General features: G+C 36.9%; 1 protein-coding gene across 1 annotated transcript in view; it reads right to left on the bottom strand.

The window, feature by feature from the left end:
* The window catches only part of HCN1 (hyperpolarization activated cyclic nucleotide gated potassium channel 1), a 207,241-nt gene that overhangs the window by 21,560 nt on the left and 166,041 nt on the right, over positions 1-19,640 (bottom strand). The window contains exon 6 of the mRNA XM_032096554.1: positions 914-1,154. Coding sequence (XP_031952445.1) covers positions 914-1,154 — 241 coding nt within the window. The remainder of the gene's footprint in view (positions 1-913; positions 1,155-19,640) is intronic.

The following is a 19,640-nucleotide window of genomic DNA, read 5'->3' as shown; positions in this document are numbered from 1 at the left end:
GGATCATTGACAGAATTAAACAGCAAATTAATACAATGACCGGCTAACTGCAAGTCTCATGGGCAGCAGTGGTACACACACAGATATTCAAGCAGCTTCGGAAAACCAGCCTTTCTGCTGCTTATGGAAGCAGACACCTATTCTATTGCACAAAGACAATTTACAGTCACAGGGAACAACTATTTTATATCATCAATTATTATATGTAAGAAAAGCAATTGCTTTCATTGAAATATAAATATTCAGATGCCTTCATCTAAGCAAAAAGTCATTTTTCATTAGGATTACCAGATTAATTTAATTAGGATTAAAATTAATGCCTGGTTTTTATTAATATACATCTATTAGAAATCTACCTAGTCAGATAGGAAGTCCAATTTCTCATAGTATATATTGGAAGGATAAACATGGATGTATGCTAGAATTCAGTGAAAAAGCACTAATAACATCTTGAAATATTCATGAATTACAAAATATCCCATGCAAATAATGCTCTTCTATTCACTGGTAATTTTGCAATCCTTACTATGATTTTTACCTTTAGATTTATGACTCAAAAAATTGTATTCTCTTAAAAATACTAATTCTGTCAATTTTTCCTTTCAAAAGCTATAAAATTACTGTAATTATATTTTTATTTAAATATTGTCTATTAAATAACAGTGCTCTGAATTTAAGATAACTTCAAAATTCTGGAAGGTCATTCTGCATTTTTAATAGCTGTCCTCACAACAGTAAGCAGACTCTGAATATTTTATTCAAAAATATTTTGCAAACTCTTCACTGCAGTTTGAATTGTCTAGGCAAATGACTCTTAGCTGACTTACTCAGAAGTCTCTTTTTGTCTGTTATCTGAACATGTTTTGTTCTAGTGCATTCACTCCAGTATTATCATTCATTTTTTCCTACTCACCTCCAAAGTAAGAGCCATCTGTCAGCTTCAGCTCCTTATTGGATTTGGTGATGACACCAGCAACACCGTGTTGAATGAAATACATCTTCTTACCCACAGCCCCTTCTCGGATAATATAATCTCCAGGTTGGAACACCTCAAATCTCAGTTTGCTTAGCATGGCAGTCACAAAATTTGGGTCTGCATTAGCAAAAAGAGGCATTGTAGCCACCAGCTTCCGACAATTGAAGTTGACAATCTCCTAAATGGGAAGGAAACATCATGATAATAATGGTCAATAAATATGTACAATATGATGGGCATTGAAAAAAAGAAACTTTCTGCTTTCCTTACAAAGAATTTCTTTATGCTCATATTGGGACTTTTCTGTGTCTCTCTGCTTACTTTAGAATGTATTTTCATCTGTTTCTAGTGAAACAAAAGTGCAGTGTGACTTGTATTTCTAAGGTTAAAGGCTGTCTCCTTCTGGTGACTTTTCACATGTTATTTATTATTATTGCCATTGGAGTTTAAGGGCAAAATATGACAGAAAGATAAAAATTAAATAGGAGTTACACTGCTTGACAACAAGATTGGCTGTTGCAATAACTATATTAAGCGATGAAGTTATGCAAGCCCTGTGTTTCCCAAATATTGCACCAGTAACATCTTTCTGAACATATCCAGTGATAATATAAATATACGTTACTGAAATCAACAGGAAAATTTCCTTCACAGTTTCTAATTCATTTTATAAACACAGAGACATACATTTCTGCCCTTCCAAGAGATATGTATAAAGTAGACCCCTATATGCAGAAAGCACTAGTATTTTTCTAGGGCCTTAAGGGTTTCTCCTACCAAGGAGAAACTGCATTTACAGAGCACACCTACAGAGAACATCTACATGAAAATATTAGTACCAAAAAAAGCTGTAAGTATCGTACTTGCTTTAAATAAATAAAACCAAAACAAAACCCTATGAACAATTTCTGAAATATTTCCAAGCTCATTCTTGCAGACCTTACATTGTCTTAGGAAATTAACATGGTCAGTTGCCATTACAGATTTAACATTGTATTGAAAAAGTGAGACTAATCAGTATTACTCATGGAGAGGGCTCAGGCAGGCAACATCTACTGAGGTAGCAAACTCAACATGACAGGAAGAGCAAATATAATCATCTGTATACAAATGCAAACAGAGCAAATAAAAGAAAAATACAGCCAGAAGTCACCTAACTGCTTCGCAAAACTAAATATGCCTTTATTGTCAGTGGAGTACCCCTAGCATTTCTTACACTAATCCAAGGCTTCAAGATTGATGTAAAGGAGACATTCCACCTACCAGTGCTCTCACTCCCTTGACTGCATTCCTTCTGGAAGGGCCTTTTTCAACTTCATATACATCTGCTGTCTCATATATCTCATATGTGCCATGCAGACAACTCTCTGAGCATGAAGCTCGGATATGCTTATCCACAGATCAGACAAATACTTTTCCTCTGCCAGTCCCAAAATGTAATATCCTGCTTGTAGACAGGATGGGGAAGTTCAGGTAATTTCACACCACAAGCAACAAAACCATATTGGGTTCTTCAAATCAGTTCCCTTGAATCTGGGAAAGAAGGGGAATCCCCCTCTGAAGAGAAGCCATTTGCTACTGAAGCAATTAACAAGCAAGTGCATGAAGAGTGAAGAGAGTGAAGGAACAACCACCTTTCCCTGAGCAATCGCATCCTTTCCAAATAAATCTAGTGGGACTTAGAAAAGTAAATTGGAACAAAATGTCTCACCAGGCACCCCACAAAGTAGTCCCCCTTGTAAAAACACATAGTAAATTTTATGCAAGATACCTTCTGTTTGCCTGAATCTAAACATTATCTCAAGTAACAGCACTGCAATTTATGAACTGCCAGATAGGTGACATTCAAATCTGTGAATACTGCTGAGTCAGTAAGTCAAGAGGGGTAATCCAAAAACACCCTCTACGTATATTTTTTTATGATGCAATAAATATCACAATGAGATTCCAACTGGATGTCTTTCTAAAGCATGAGAAGCTTGTTTTCCTTCTTTTTTAAACTCTCCATTTCTTAGTAAAGCTCCAGCCATCACCTCCCTCCCAAAGGAAAGTTATTTGCTTCCCCCACTGCTAGCAGTACAGTGGTATCCCATGAGGAGCCCCAGACTACATCCTCTGCTCCCTGTGAGACTGCCTTGCTGCCATCTCCACTGATGCTGGCAATAACTATTACTTGTCTTGTCTTGCTCAGGGACTTTTCAGTAGGCTTGCTGCTTGTTTTCTGGTTCTGAAAGTGAATAGCTTGTCTTGCATGCCCAGGAGGGAGAGAAAGGAAATTACTAAAGAAAGCAAAAATTGACTGGAAATTATATAGAAGCTGGTGGGGAAGCACAGAAAAGGCTGGGAGAGTAGAAAGTTCAACTCCAGTCAAGATTAGGAAGAAAGAGTAAAATAGACTTAGGTGGAGTAGTACTATGAAAGAGAGAATGGGAGGAAAACAAAAAGAAGGAACACAAAGACCCAGAAAAAAACAGACAGGAAAAAAGAAGGCAGGAAGCTTGACTTTAAAAACAAAATGAGAAATGGAAACTGCTGAAACATGAGAACACAGGAACACAAAACTTGGAAAATAGGTGTCTGGAGTGAAAGCTGAGAAGTAGGGCAGGTGAAGTAAACAAAAGGGAAATCGGAAAAAAAGCGCAAAGTTATCTGCAACATATCGTTAATAGTATGATAGGAGAGACCAAGATATGCAGAGAAGGGAGAATTCAGACCTAGATGACTCCTTTGTGCAGACCCAGTCCTGCCAACGCAGAAAGGAATTCATCTCATCTGGGGAATCCCAACAAAACACATCCTCAAAAGAGGATTTTCACACTTAGAATTTCATGTCCTCTTACGGGTCAATCTTCTTCCCACCTTTCTCGCACATTATGTAATCTGTATCTGGATATACCCATGTATACACACACATTATCCTGCTCAGTCTGAGTTGCCTAATGAAGGTACCAACATAGCTACAAAACCACCCTGCTGTGGTAATTTCAGCTGTTATTCCTAGTAATGCATTCATTTTGTTGATTAGTTTTCTGTGAAAGTTTGTGCTAAAGTACAAACTTGCCTTATTTAAGATGTTAGAAGGTGGAAAATTACTGAGGGAGAAAGAAATGTGTCATTTTTAAGTGTTTTGTTTTTCTTTAAAGTGTTCTTTTATTTAAATATGAGATCATTCAAAGCAAGTAAAATATATTTTCCTAAGTCTTAATTACAGGCAGTTCTGCAATTTCAGGTTCTTGTGTATTACTTTAAATATCATCCTGGGGAGAAAGAAACAGTAAAGATTATGAAAGTGTTTTTATGTAACTCAGAAAGTACTAGGAGAAAAAGTTCTGTGTTTTAAAAGAGAGGTAACAAAAGAACAAGCTGACAAATTAAGAGTTGACATTTTGTACAGAGAAAAATCTTTTACTCAAATTTTTTTTTTTAATTCTTTCACTCATATTTTTCTTTTAATTCTTTCACTCATATTTTTCTTTGAATTCTTTGGAGCTAGGCTGGAACCAGACTATGCTGCCCAATATGATATCTTAATTAAATGAGATTTTGTCTCACCTCTATCTGAAGAAAATACCAAATGAAACCTGAGAAAAGCATCAGGTAAGAAAATACCAAATGAAGCTTGAGGAAGGGATTAGGAGTGCATTATATAGCTGAAATAGTTAAAGAGCAAGAATGATTCAGACCTACATGGAACAAGTGTTGATCTATTCCAGTTGCTGGTCTCTTACACAAGAATTAAATCAGAGGTGCAATGGTCTGCTTTATATAGGAGATTGGTTAGGTAATTACACTGGCTTCTGCTCCTTTGTACTATATTGGGTTTATTACTCCTCTTGACCTTTCTGGATATTTTTTCAAACTGATGTTAAAGTGTCAGATATTATCATTTTGTGTGGGTTCAATATTTCTTGATGGCTGCTCTGAAGCATCTCAAGATATTATAGAAGCAGTCACTAGGCTGTCCCAGCTGTGACTGGGATTCTCTGATGGCATCTCTACAAGTTTATAGGATCTCTTTTCCAGAATATTTTTAGATGTATGTAGTGCTTTTAGTTAGACTGACTGGAAAATCCTGTTGCTTTAAAGAAGGAAAAGTTCTTGAAAGAGCTGTATGCCTGAAAAGTTCTTTACTTTTTCTCAGTAATTTAGTTGAGCTAATAAAAGCTACTACCTCCGTCTACAAACTGTATTCTTCTTATGTGTAGGGCATTTAGAAAAATAGCTTAGCTTTGTTTGGTCACTTTTACATATTATTGCAAAAATCTAGTGTGTAACTGTAACAATGCATTTTTTTTCTGAGTTTTCTCCCTTTACATTTTGCTTTCAAAGGATGCAAAACTAAATTAGTCTTAATTTCCTGATCATTGAAAGGAAGAAATCACTTTATTGAGAAAACTATTTTTTCTCTTAGAAATAACTCACAAATTAAAAATTACTAAACCACCATTAAGAGAGAACTATAGAAAAAAGCATTATATTTGGGGATTTGGGGCTGTTTGATCAGGTTAGATATATTTAAACCCAGTTTTAAGGAGCTATATTCTGTATTTGTTCATGATTTCCTGTAATTTTTTAACCCATTGGTCAATTATAGTCAAGTTTGGCAGAAAGGAGACATCTCACTGATACTAAGTTCTCACAGGTTTTATGACAGCAGGCAGTCAGGAGGACTAGGATTAGTAGCCCACTGAGGGAATGACTACATCATTTTCTAACAACTTGTTAAATGCCAGAAAATCTACATGTGGCCATGGGATGCAATATTCTTAATTTGTGGTGCACCTGAAATCATTCAAATTGCTTTGACACATTCTGTTTAATCATCTCTACAGAATGTGACTTAAAAATAAATTTTGCTCAGAGGCTTTTCATGTAAGTAACAACAACTATGTACATTTCTTCTCTTTGAATGGGATTGCCACAATTTTCCATTTTTCAATTACATTGATCAGTTTCAACACAGAGACTGTTCAAATTTTACTTAAAATATGGTAACTCTTGCATCGTATGTCTAGAGCTGTGTCAAGAAACACTATTCCTTCTTTTTCAGGACTTGATATTTTGTCATTCTGTTAATATAGCTGGATACTCCTTGTGTCTGTTTTAGAAAAGCTCCCTGTCTAGCCCCTTTGGTTATATATTTTAAAGCCCAAGAATGCTCTGGTCTGAGGTAGCCAACATATCTGACCTACAGACAAGCCACAAAACCTGAAAAAATCCTCTGATCTCTAAGGCAAAGAGAGTCCATGGGATCTTAATTGCCTTGAAAATCAGTGACCAGACTGTCTATTTACATTTTCAAAGCCCTGCAGTTCCCAAGACCCACAGTATACCTGGATACAGCTTATCCACATGCAGAAAATTTGCTAGCCAGCTGTAAGAAAAACTTAGGCAAAAATAAAGGAAGGAACACAGGCTTTGCAGCAAAACAAATAAATTCCAATTCTACCAGGACTGACAGGACTGAGTCAAAGCAGGGATGTTTTTTCTGTCTAGCTCTGTTCAACTCAGATTAAGAGAAGTCAACCCTAAACAGAGCATATGGTAGCTGGTACTGCTGTCTCCTAAGAGAAAGGAATCTTTTTTTATGCATTTGCAATCAGAAGGGATAAAGATTTGAACAATTATATTTTCTTGGCTTCGTTGATTAAATGTTGGCCTTCTGCATACTTTTCTGTCATTCCCTTCTTGATTAGAATTTTCTATTCAACTCCTTCTATGCATTTTTTATGCTTCAGGATTATTATTGCATTAAATTCAAATGCAGACAGAATAATCCTTTTGAGGCAATATGGCTCAACCAAACCTCCAATAAAGTCATTCTGACAAAGGATATCCATCTTTTCCCCAGTTTCTTAATTGATTTAATGGAGCTTAAAGAGAAAGCAGTTCTGTGCATCTCAAGCTCCTCTTTGGATTGTCCATTATATTTAGAAGATTAAAAAAGAGAAAAAGAAAGAAAAAAGCCACTATCTATCCACTCTTTCATTCATCCAACTGCTTATCATTCTGTAACTATTTTAAAACAGAATTTAGCTTTCATCTTCTTCAATGTTCTGAAATGTTCAGTGCTGCTTAAGTTTGTTTTCCAGCTGGGAGAAGGACGAGAGGCTTTAAAATGGGAGCAGCAATACAGCCAATGTTTTAGGGCAGTCTGTAAAAGAGAGATAGCCAGTCTAATTTCAAAACCCTGAGAAGTCCTGATAATTCAGATAAGTATTTAAAGTTTGTGCCAGCTGACCAGTCTCTGCTTCTTGAAGGTTTTACCCTTTGAACTTTTGCTGAATGAATTTTCTCAATGCATGCTTTTTGGAAAAAACACCCATAGTTTATTACAGAAGGCAATTTGGAATTAGTGCTATACCACAACGGCAGTTGCTGTAGGGACTCTTACTAACTGAACAAATAAACTGCAATTTGCCAAAGTATTTAAGAATCACTATTTCAGTTTTCTGCCCCTGAGTAACTAAATATCTTCATTCCCATTTGTGTGTGTGTACACTGGAGTGTTACATTTGCTAATCCTATACAGTATTTAAAAAATAATATCTTGGGCAGGGGACAATTAAGGCTGAAATCTTTGTTTAGCAGGCATTTTAAATATAGAAGTTGCCCATTATGCCAATGGGAATACAGATTTAAACATGTACTTTAAAACTTTAGCAGAAAATTAATCCTAAGAGTTGTGAAGTTGAAAAAATACTATCAGCACCGATATCCTATTGGTATCCACATGATTATCCATACTTTGTGTTAGTACACGGAAGAATGGCATGAGTTGGACATCATGTTTGCTTGACAATGAAGCACACTTCATGTTTTTCTAAACGTCACTTTCAGTGATTAAGAGGAGAAAGTTTTGCTAATAATCACAAAACTTAGTCCAGTCTGCTTGCTCACAGGTTAGTATCTACTGCAGCACTGCTTTTCCACTGTCTATGGAGCCTCCAGTCACCTCCTCCAGCTGGTGAACTGCTAGTTCTGGACACCATTTTCACTGCTGAAGATTTGTACTGAAACTCCACCTGCCATCACCAATCAATACATGGTTGACCTTGTATATCATCAGTGTGGCAGCTACTATATCTTAATACTACATCCTCCAAAAAACCCAGTTCAATTGCTACTTACAGCTTTGCTCAATGAAGACTACCTCTTATATCCACCAAAGTCAGTGAGATTTCACCTGATAGCCAGAAGAAAAAGGGTTTTGTTTTAGTATAGTGCTGGAAGGAGTGCTGCTATTCTCAGCACAGTGCTTGATTCACCTGATAGCAAGGGACAGTAATTGTGTTTGAGAGAAAGAAAAAGAGGAGACAGTGGAGTTTCACAAAGACAGCCTGAGTTACATCTGTGTGAATTATTAGGTAAAATATATTGATTGGGGTGCTTTATTGTGTAAAACATGTCAGTTCGAATGCAGGACAGCCTGAAGAGTTTCTCTCACTTGAGAAAGGGAAGGCCATGAATAGAATAACTTGTGGCTGAATGCAGGGAAGAAGAAATCTGTGTTTGAAGCTGTGGGGGATGACTGGGGACTAAAACAAAGTATGAAACAAAGAACTAGGTGGTGGAAAAATATAGAAGAAATGGAAAGCTATGGTTTGAATAAAAATTTTTGTGTTATTTCTGATTTGCACTTCTTTGATCAAGATCAGAAACTGAAGCTGTGAATGCTTCCATGGAGAATTTATTGTGTGCTCTGAAACAGGCAAGGAATTCCTTCTGCCATTCCACCTCTCCCTCTTTGTCCTCTCTTCCCTTCTTCTGTCCCCCATGTACTGCAATCCAAATGGCCAAAACTAAGCAAGAATAAAGTTCTCAAAGAGAATGTGCTTTATCTACACCCTATGCGTATGGTTTAGTTGACACAATAGGAGGAACAACCAGGAAAACAGTTATTTAAAAATCAGTGGTGATTTGCTCAGTGAGTTATTTTACAGCTCTTGAGCAGCTCTGGATGAGAAATACTGCTATCTTGTTAATTGCTAGGTTAACACTTACTCTTCTTATTATGAACTAAAAGCCCATTGGTTCAAAGGCTCTCTCTATAAATGTATTAATTGGCTTAAATTAAATCTTACTGATTATACTGGATAAATCCCAGTTAGCTGAGCTTGAAATAGCCACACTGAAATTATGCTTAGTGTTTTTAAGTACATTTCATTTTGCATCTAATTTGATTTGTAACTATTTAATGAAGGCCTACTCTACATTATGTGGGAGAAACATCAAACTCTTAACTTATACCTAACACAGAAAATTTAGACATTATTGGACAACGTATATTCCCCATTTTGAAGTGGTAAGAAAGCTTTTGTAATGAATGAGAATTATTTAGACTTCTTAGGAAAATGTGTTACAGGACCCTGGATGCCTGTGTGTGTATGAGCTAGAATATTTACAATGCCAGCTATAGATGTACACATTTATATATAACAGAGGGATATAAAAAGAAAGATAAGGAGGACGCACAATCCCTTTCTAATTCTGACTCGGCCTTCGTCACTGCTTTGCAATGGGAACTGGGACAAGATAATTGTAATACCATTTGAATTTGCCTTCTAAAGGAAACAACTGACAAGGATGCTGGAGTGGGATCAGGTGCAAAGGCTCAGTGATCTTATGTTGTGAATAGCAGCTTACAATACAGGTGTAAGAAGCCCATGACCCACATTCAGGCCGCTGCTCCAGAGCCCAAGCATGCAGAAGTAGAAAAATACTGAAAGTGCTGGTTTTAGAGCCCTGGTTTACAGTGAAATGAGGATGATGCTCAGTTGTATGGGTGAGACAAGGAGAGCTGGCTCCAGAAAAGTTATCAGCAGGTCATAAAAATGAAATTTCTGGGAATAATTCAGTAGAGCGTCAGCCAGACAGCCCTTAAGACAGAATTTGCTTGAGAGTACGACTTTGGCTAATGTTGGTAGCTGCAGGGCAAAGAGATGAATAAATGGCAAGGGAGTTGTAAAAAGTGGAAAAAATTCTGAGGAGTGCAAATGGTGACAGCAAAAACAGCCTCAATAGCAGATCACGTGGAGCAAAGAGAAGGCAAACTGGCAGGCGCAGACTAGTCAATGTGTATTTGTAATAACAGCTAGAGTAAAAGTAATGCATCAGACTTTAAACATCCAGTAGGCAAACACACTAAATAATGGCATGGCATCAGAGTTACAAAGCGTCACTTTACAACTAGGACCCAAATCACAGTCAATACTTGACAGATCAAGGATGCACTAGGACATTCTCACCATTTGTACATCCTGAAAAGTCTTATTCTATAGAACATGAAGAAGAAGCAGCTATGTAAATAATAAACAAGAAACCAGGTGAGATACCTACAGCCTTCTGCTCTCCACATTTACTACTGCTGCTCTGTTTGCTCTCTGAATACCATCACTGAGGCCTTAAATACTTCTGCTGTGCTTCCCCTCCAGGGCTGGACATGCACTAAAAGCAAAGGGGCCTGATGCCAGCAGGGCACTCAGGAACCACCACTGGCATCTGTGCATGAGCCCAGGCAGCCATGGGATACAGTTCTTTACATCATTTTAATATTCTTTTTCAAAACAACTTCAGTTCACCTGCTTTCCCAAAGTTTAAAATTTATTTAACTATTAATATCATTTAATTAAATTATATATATGTATAATTAAATTGCTCACTTAGTGAATTAAACATAGGCTGAGGTTTATTTCTGAAAGAAATACATTCCTATAATTTATTCAGAAAGTTCTTCAAATGACTATATCTTAATCTCTACCTTTATATATAAATTTAACTATATTGATTTTATATCATAGGAGGACACCTAAACCCCTTGTAAATACAGTTCATTTTAAGGTAATATATTATAAATATAGTCTGGTGGCATAAGAAGTATGTGCTGAGATATATGGCAACAGTAGAAACAGAGACCATATCAGAGTACCTGATGCAACATATGCACTCAGTACCATGCAAAGATATCAAAAGAGTTTTATACAGCATTCTTCTCACATGGACATCTTGGACACATATTTGCATGTATATATATATGTGTGTGTATGTATGTATATATATATATGCTCTCCCACACGTGTATTTAAATGTGTACATGGACATACCTGTATGTCTAGAGATGTACATATTTGTACATTAAATGAAAAAAAAAAATGGAAGTGTAACTAATTAATGTGTCCCATTAGAGCTGTATTTCAAATTAGATTTAGTTATCTTATTTAGAGGGTGATACAACTCACGTAAGAGTGTGTGCTTGTATAACCCAAGTTATAATCTCCAAGCAAAGAGGTAAGAGGAAAGAAGATTCTGCTCCGAGTCCCAATTATGTTCTTTGGAAATGAAATGTCCTGATGTTCTATATTCTGCAAGGACACATGATCTGTATCTATTTTCAGTGAACATCTTCTCACATGGTGGCCTAAAAATAGGTCAGCCATGAACTTTAAATAATGGCTCAGGAAGGGTATTAACCTCTTTCTCACAATTCTAAGTTTGTCCCATTGCTCTAAGTATCAATATTATGAAGAACGTATGTGGTGTTAGAGAATGACAAAACAAGCAACCTATGCCTCCATTTCTGCCTCTCTACAGATGTCTTTGCCTCTTTATTCCCTTCAAGGTCTGTTATATATATTAAGCTGTCCACACACAATACAGACAGCATTTCTCTTCCTGTAAGTAGTGAATGTCTTTTCTGCCAGGTGTTAAAAAGCGTGAACTATTTAATTTCCAACCCTGCTTGGTGAAATATGGATGATTGTGAAAACTCATATTTTCATAAATACACAAGTGTTTATTCAAGGTGTGGCAATGATTGGTACATCCAGTTGCTGGATTTTTGTTTTGGGGACTGTGGATATCTGTATTAGCTGTATTTCCCAAATAATAACTCCCACAGCACTGATGCCATGAAGATTTTTTGCCTTTTCTTTTATACCCCTGTTATACCTTTTCTACAGCTTCTGTATTCTTAGTGCTTTTTGCCTACATTCTTGGACTTGTTTGTCAAGCTAAGAGACTAAACATTTCAGAAGCTTCGTAGCTAGGGATCAGTGTGCCCCAGACCCCAAGGTCCTCTCCAGAACACATTCTGTAAACCAAGATAGAACCATCCAGGGGAAGGTTCCTTGGGGAGGGAGGCTCATTCAAGCCTCTCATTGGGGAATCTTTGATGGATATGCTAATTAGTAAGATCTATAGTGTTATACTAGATTTTTTGGGGGTGCATTGTGGTGTGCATTTCGGTGCATTCGACCTGGACATAGTGCACCTAAGGATCCTTAAAATAAATACCAAATCAAAATCCCTTTTTCCCTTCTAACTGTGTTTGACTCTTGATTTTAAGAGTAGGAAAAGGCATCAGCATAATGCAAATTTTTCAAATGTTTCTCAATAATTCTGTTTTTTTCTTACTTTTTGAATAGACACAAATACATAATTGCTTCCTGATTTTCAATTTAGTAAAAGAAAAAATCCTCATTATGAAGTAAATTTAATTTTTTAATACATGTAAGGGATATTCATGAGATCACAAAGATAATAGTTTTCAGTTGCATAGTTACCCAGTGATGGCCATACAGGCTAAAGTGAAAACTGCAAATTACAAAGAATGTGGCTTTTCTTTAAATTAATGTATTTGCCGCACAGATATTTATTTTATCCACAAAATATTTTAGTCTTCAAGCAAGGTATCATCCATTGCTTCAAATGTACTACAGTGAGTGCACAAACATGCAACGATCAGGTCATAAACTTGCAACTGTTTGTGTTTTAGGGCACCTCATTAATATCCTTTCAACCAAACACAGACTTTTTTTTCTTTTCACAAGTGAGGGAAAAGAAAAATGGATTTATTGAGAAGAAAATTAACATCATCTCCACAGAACAAGCTAGGAGATTAAAATCCTTTTCAGGGAATTCCTTGCTTGTCAGTGCTCTACTACTACCACGGCTGGCTTAAGATCCGGTGCTGCCAGTGAGCCAGGACTGTACAAAGGTACCATGAAAGAGGGAGTGGAGACAGATAAAAATATTGCCTTGAACTCAGTCCAGGAGCTACCAGGAAGTCTGTACCTGTACTCACAGTGTCAGACTCCACATTTTGCACCAACTTTTAATTTCACTCATCTCTGAGACTCTCATTAATCACTAGAAGTATCACTTATTAAGTTCTTTCAGTGTTAGACACTTTAAATGAAACAAGTGTAATTCAACACCTTGTACATCCATATCTATGCTATATTTCATTATCTGTCAATTTATAATAATTTCAAAATTTTAAATTCAATTTCCATTTCCATTTAATACCTTACATAAAAAATTCTTCATCAAAAGAGACTGAACTTTCAAAATATTCTTTTGGGCCTGTAGAGGAGACTCCAGATTTTTCAGGTACCAAAAAAATTTCAGTATTTCAAATTTGACTTACCTGCAAGACAATTCCTGGAGGAAAGATTTAAAGTATTTGCTTATTGCATTTTCTAGATAACAGCAACAATACAAAAGCACAGATTAGACAGAGTTTTATACAGGTTTCAAAGTAATGTACAACTTTTTTTTGGCTAACATGAAAGTAAAACAATGATTTAGCATTGCCTTGAAGCGCAGAATTTAACTTGCATTATCTCCCATAGCTTTAACTAGATTCACCTTCCTAAATCATCGGTGTACCAACTGGAAATTAAGTTCATAAATGTGTATTCAGAACAGATTTTGTGCTCCGTTGTTTTTTGCTCTCCTTGTCTTTAAGATCACATGCTTTTAGAAGGCAACTCCAGATTTATGCATGGGAAGTGCTGCGTACCCTTCTGTATGCTGTTACTACCATAATGTGCAACTGAGTGCATAAAAATTGGCACATACATTTGCTTCTCCATCAAACAGTCCATGGCATATTTATGTCCTCTTGCTGGCAGTGAGTCACAACTCTAATCTTTATTCTTTATTTGGGGTGACTTTCATAGACAGTGGCACATTGAAAGGGTGCCCCCTCAACATAGAAACTTTTGTATTACATGCCCCCCTCCTCCCCCCCAGCATTTTTACTGGTTCCAAATAAATATCCTTCAAAAGTCTTTAGCCTGCTTTCTGAATTTAAATTCCACAGTGAAAACTCAAGGAAAAGATGTTCACTCTCATCCACCTCCATTAATGAGATTAACACGAAAGGGATATGGGCATGTCTATACTGCGCATCCCTATCTTGTCTGAAATATATTTTCTGCTGGAGTCCTGGCTGCATCCTGCCCTCTGCTTTGCCCCTTCCCCTTCCCATGCTTTCATTATAGAACTGCCATGACTTTTTATTGCAGAAGTCTATGAAGAAGAAATTGAGAATTCCAGTAGTTACCACAATGCCAGATCCTGCATTTCCTAATCTTAAGAGAGACAATGTAATTTCCACCTCTGCATCCAGAATTTTAATTTACTTATTTTTCATTTATCTTCAATTATTCCCTAAAGGGTTCAGAGGAACTTATGTTAAATTCTGCTGTTTTATTGTAATGGATTCATAGTCACAATTCAGGGATTAGGGCAAAATATGATTTGGTTTTAGCTAAATAAACTAAAAATTTCCATATCCTAACAAAAAGGACAACTGTCAAGCTAAAGCAAGCATGATATTAAAAGAATATGTTTACTTAAGAAGAACTAGCTCAGGAGTTATCTGAAGTATGTTACTATTATTATTTTGAACCTCCTAAAAATCAGCAATGCTAACTATAATTGCAATAGCATACTCAGATCTGATAGAAATTAACACGTTCTGATAGGCACCAATTGCAGCCACATCTTTTGGGTTTCACCAGAAACTGCATTGAGATTAAAAAAATGTGCTTGACTCTTTCTATCCATTGCCCCAAGCACCACCTGCGTATCAAGTAGCTGAGAAATTCTTTGGTCTGTTAAAAATTGAGACATGACAGATACTTGGAAGCACGATCTTGGGCGGAAAAAGGCAATGGGTGAATTTTGCCTCTGTGGGACAGCTGCTGTACCCCCATTGCACTGGACCTGGCACCCACAAAAACCTTTCCAACTGTGCTCTTCAGATGCCTGAATAGCAGTTCAGACAGGAGCAGACACAGACTGCATTTACTTTTCTGTAACAGGATTTGACCTCTTTCACACCATGCAGTTTGCATCTAAATAGTTTGAAACTTTGCTCAAACTGCTCACCCTTCTTTATAGGAAAGAAAACCACTGCACTAAAATTGGGCATTTATTTGGATTAGTATATTTGAAGAGCTCATGAAAGAACTGTCATGTCTGAAATACTTATTAAACAATTACAACACAGGAATCTCATAGGTGCTGTAACATGACTATTCAAAATCATAACTACTGAGTAGTGCTGGTGTATTATTATCTGTATTATTGGAAGCAGTTACACCTGGAACTTGTCAAAGAATATCTCAGCTCGGGATGGATTTGCTAATAAAGCATGTCAAACACAGAAAGGACTGTGATCAAAGTTGCTTGAACACGTGGAACAGCAGTGGAAGTGGTTGACAATTCAGCCCCAGCATGCACCCTGTGAATGTGCTTACATTAAAGGGCAAACACACTCCCCCGAGCTCTGCAAATCAAACCACATTGTCTTAGGTCCCTGGAAAACAGCCTTGAGTGTGCACACCGTTTGTTAACATGTCACACCTGCGGGGCAAAATCCTCTTAAAACACAATAATCCAATCACTTGGTGATTGTCTGCCCATTTCCACTTTAAAATGGCCATTTGTTACTATTTCAGTTTTGAAAACTTCATTACGGTTCCTTCTAAAAAATTTCTTTCAGCCTTGTATACTTGGACCACAATTTAGGCAAAATTTGCACAGATATTTGAAGAACATCAATTTTCTTTTTCAGCATTAGTCAAATAAATAATGCTGTGGTATATCAGCATTTATTTTGCAAGACTGACATGCTGCATAATTCACTCATGATTCAGTACTCCAGAATATGAACTACAGTTACACTTTATCTGTGCCTCCGAGAAAAACAAACAAACAAACAAACAAAAAACCCCTTAATTCACTAGTTAAAGATAGGGAGATATTTAAATTACTTCCAATGTGAGTACATCTATAATACTGATGCATTTTTCTTAGCTCAACTTTTTAAGCTTCATACTAAGGATCACTGCATATTAAAATGCAGAAAAGTACAGTGGATTGCAATGAACTAATTGCCTTTCTGTCTTTTATGAGATAAATTTATGGACATAAGTTGTTACAGAACCAAAATCTCCAAATTTAAGTATTTCCCTGATACTTTACTGTGTTTTAATAAAATAATTTGATTTTCTACCATTATTTTAATGTTTGAGAGTCCATAACCCAAAATCATACTGACTACACTCTTAAAAAGGCTCAAAGCATTCTGTAATCTAATTACACCCCATTTTGGCCTTATTACTCTGGAGATTCTTTGTATGTTGTGCATTATAATATAGTCTAAATAAGAATATATTGCTTTGTGATTTCTAAAGATAAATACCAAATCAAAAGAAAGATATTAAAAAAAGGAGGTAACTTTTAATGGGGAAAAGGAGAAGGTCAACAGCTAAGAAAAAACACCAAGGTTAGGAAACTGATAATTTTAAAACTGACTTTAAAAACACAAAAGAATACCTAATTTGTCTACATGTACCAAACCTTCTGGTTTGTGTCCAGTTTTCACTTAGGATACAATATAAATTATAAATCCAGTAATGGAAGCTTTCCTTTACTTTATTGTGTGAGTACTTTCCTTACAAGAACTGTCATAAAATGCCACTCTTGATGCAACACTAAGTACTGTGAAAGATGTTTCTTGGAACCTTACACCTGACTCATTAGGCTGTAATAGGTACCACAATGTACCTACATTCACTATCCTTATGGGAACAACAAAGGTCAAGGACTTCATACAGGTCTGCTCAGTTCCAGAAAAAGCGCCATGTAAAGGTGGAGAAGCCTGTTAAAAAGAAACTACAAGAAGCTTCTTATGGTCTGGCTGGAAGTTACTGGTGGAGAGCAATATTAAGTGATAACCCCTAAGTAAATACGTAAAATAATGTATTCATTACCTCTTAGAGATAGTTTTTACCATTACAATTTAAAACAAAAAGTAAACTCAATGGTTGGCAGATATTAAAAAGCAAATTAACATTAGGAATTATTTGTATTATTACAACATCAGTATACTTGCTGCAGACCTGGTGCTCTCAGCTCTAAATGGCTCTAGTAGACCCAGGGAAAAAAAACCCTGAAAATAGCAAGAAGAATGATCTAGCTTCAATGCAAGAAAGAATTAAGTAGAACATGTCTCTTTACCATCAAAACCACACAGTTTAAGGATGTTATTATATAACTCTATGAAATTGTAAGTGGCATGCAAAGAGTCAGTAAAAATTGACTGTACTGTATCACTTTTGCTACAAGAATTAATGGCCATCAAAACCAAACAACATTTGGAGCCATGTTCAATCCCAAAAGGTGGTGGTTACTCATGCAGAAGGGGTCAGGTCTGTGCTCTTTGACAAAGGACAGTGCAGAGGCTAAAGAATGCAAATATGTAATTGGAAGAGTTGTGTATTAAGTATTACTCAGTACTGAAATCACATCAGTCTCAGTGCATCCCTCGACCTGTAAATACTGTGAGTCTAGGAGAGTCATTAAGGGACACACCATACTTGCCCTGTTCTTGTTCTTGCACAGACATCTACCCACAGCCACTGCTGTTGAGGCTGGTGGCTCAGACAAAGGCGAGAGCTGAGTCACTTGGACATATACTCAGTTACAAGATGGAACTAGCAATGTATATGTATTTAAACTTTTATAATTCAGGTGTCCTTCTGGAATATATTTCTCTTAGGTGTGTGGGAGTTTGTCGTGTTTGGTTTTTTTGAACTTCTTGTTTGTAGCATCTCCATTTCATGTCATGACAGTTACAAAGACCACTTTTGGGATTAAGGCCTTCTAAGGCCAAAAGATGTTCAAGCCTTGTAGGTGGTAAGAATTACAAGTTTAAGAATATGAAGTTCAGTATCTGTCTGCTGAAGAACTAGAGATGATATTTATATAAGGGAAACATGCTAATTGTTACCAATTTCTAATCACTACCTCAAAAAATGAGGGAGAGAGATAGTTAATTGCAAATGCTATTGAAGACAGAATTTATTTCACATGTCAACTGCTGTTTGAAGATGCAGCCTTTTTTCTAAGCTAGTCAGCCAGGTTTTCTTTACCGTGAGACCATGTGTGTGTGGGTGGTGTGTGCAGAGAGAGCCTGATGATTATCTTAGACTCATTGCAGAACTTGTATGGAGCTACAGATAGGTTTGATGAATCCAACCCTGCATGGCCTCTAAGAAGCAATTTAAAATCTTTCATCTCTACCAAAACTGTAACTGCCAGGAGCCTCTTGATTATCCTATCCTTGAGAAGACTGGACACTTATTATCCGATAAGTCTAACTGTGAAAAAGGGAATATGCTTTCAGTTCAAGTGCAATTTCTGAATTTAATTAAAAGAAACCCTTAACCTTTGCTTCTGTCAGAGAGCATGTGTCCTTACAAGCAGGTATGCACATAACACGTTGCAATTTATGGTTAATTCAGTTTGAGTGAATACTCACCTAAGAGTATCCAATTAACTACATTACCAATGGACTAATACACCCAAATTGTGCAGTTAATTAAATGGGGGAGAATATTGAGATTTTCAGTCTCATAAATGTCTGCCTTAGTTCCCAGCCATAAAACTCAATCTCTTTGTTAAAACCAGAATATCCTTGAAGGATACAGCTCGGCCACTAGTTGCTTTACTCAGCTTTGAAGCACTTAGACAGAACCTTGTACAATTTAAGAATGTTCAGGATTAATTTTTCCCTTTTTTTATGAAGCCTTAGTTAATACCCCACAATAAATATGTTTCTATTATCCAACAATGCTAGGCACTCACACACATGCATCAAATCTTTCATCAGATTTTCATTATTTTAATCATCCAATCTGCTATGAATGTTCCCTACACAATGTTCAGAAGCTCATTAAAATGAACATTCATCCTCTTTTACAAAGAAAGTCTTAACCTCTGCAATCAAGGGAGATGATTGTCCTGCTCTGCTCTGCACTGGTGCGACCTCACCTTGAGTCCTATGTGGAGTTTTGGGCCACAGTATAAAAAAGACATTAAACTACTAGAGGGAGGATCACAAGGATGGTGAAGGGTCTTGAGGGGAAGCCATGTGAGGAGCAGCTGAGGTCAGTGAGGATCTGAGCTGGTCTGTTTAGCCTGGAGAAGAAGAGACTGAGGGGAGACCTCACTGCAGTTACAACTTCCTTATGAGGGGAAGAGGAGGGGCAGACGCTGATCTCTGCTCTGTGGTGACAGTGATGGGACTCGGGAGAATGGCCTGAAGCTGTGTCAGGGAGGGTTAGAAAAAGGTTCTTCCCTCAGAGGGTGGTTGGACACTGGAACAGGCTCCCCAGGGCAGTGGTCACAGCACCAAGTCTGACAGAGTTCAAGAAGGATTTGGACAATGCTCTCAGGCACCTGGTGTGACTCTTAAGGATGGGCCTGAGCATGGCCAGGAGTTGGACTCAAGGATCCTGATGGATCCCTTCCAACTCAGCATATTCTCTGATTCCATGATTCTGTAAGCATATACAGTTTTATTACT

The sequence above is a fragment of the Corvus moneduloides genome, chromosome Z (genome assembly GCF_009650955.1).
Source record: "Corvus moneduloides isolate bCorMon1 chromosome Z, bCorMon1.pri, whole genome shotgun sequence".
Lineage (NCBI taxonomy): Eukaryota > Metazoa > Chordata > Aves > Passeriformes > Corvidae > Corvus > Corvus moneduloides.
The sequence above is the reverse complement of the archived record's forward strand: the minus strand, read 5'-3'. Positions and strand labels throughout refer to the sequence as shown.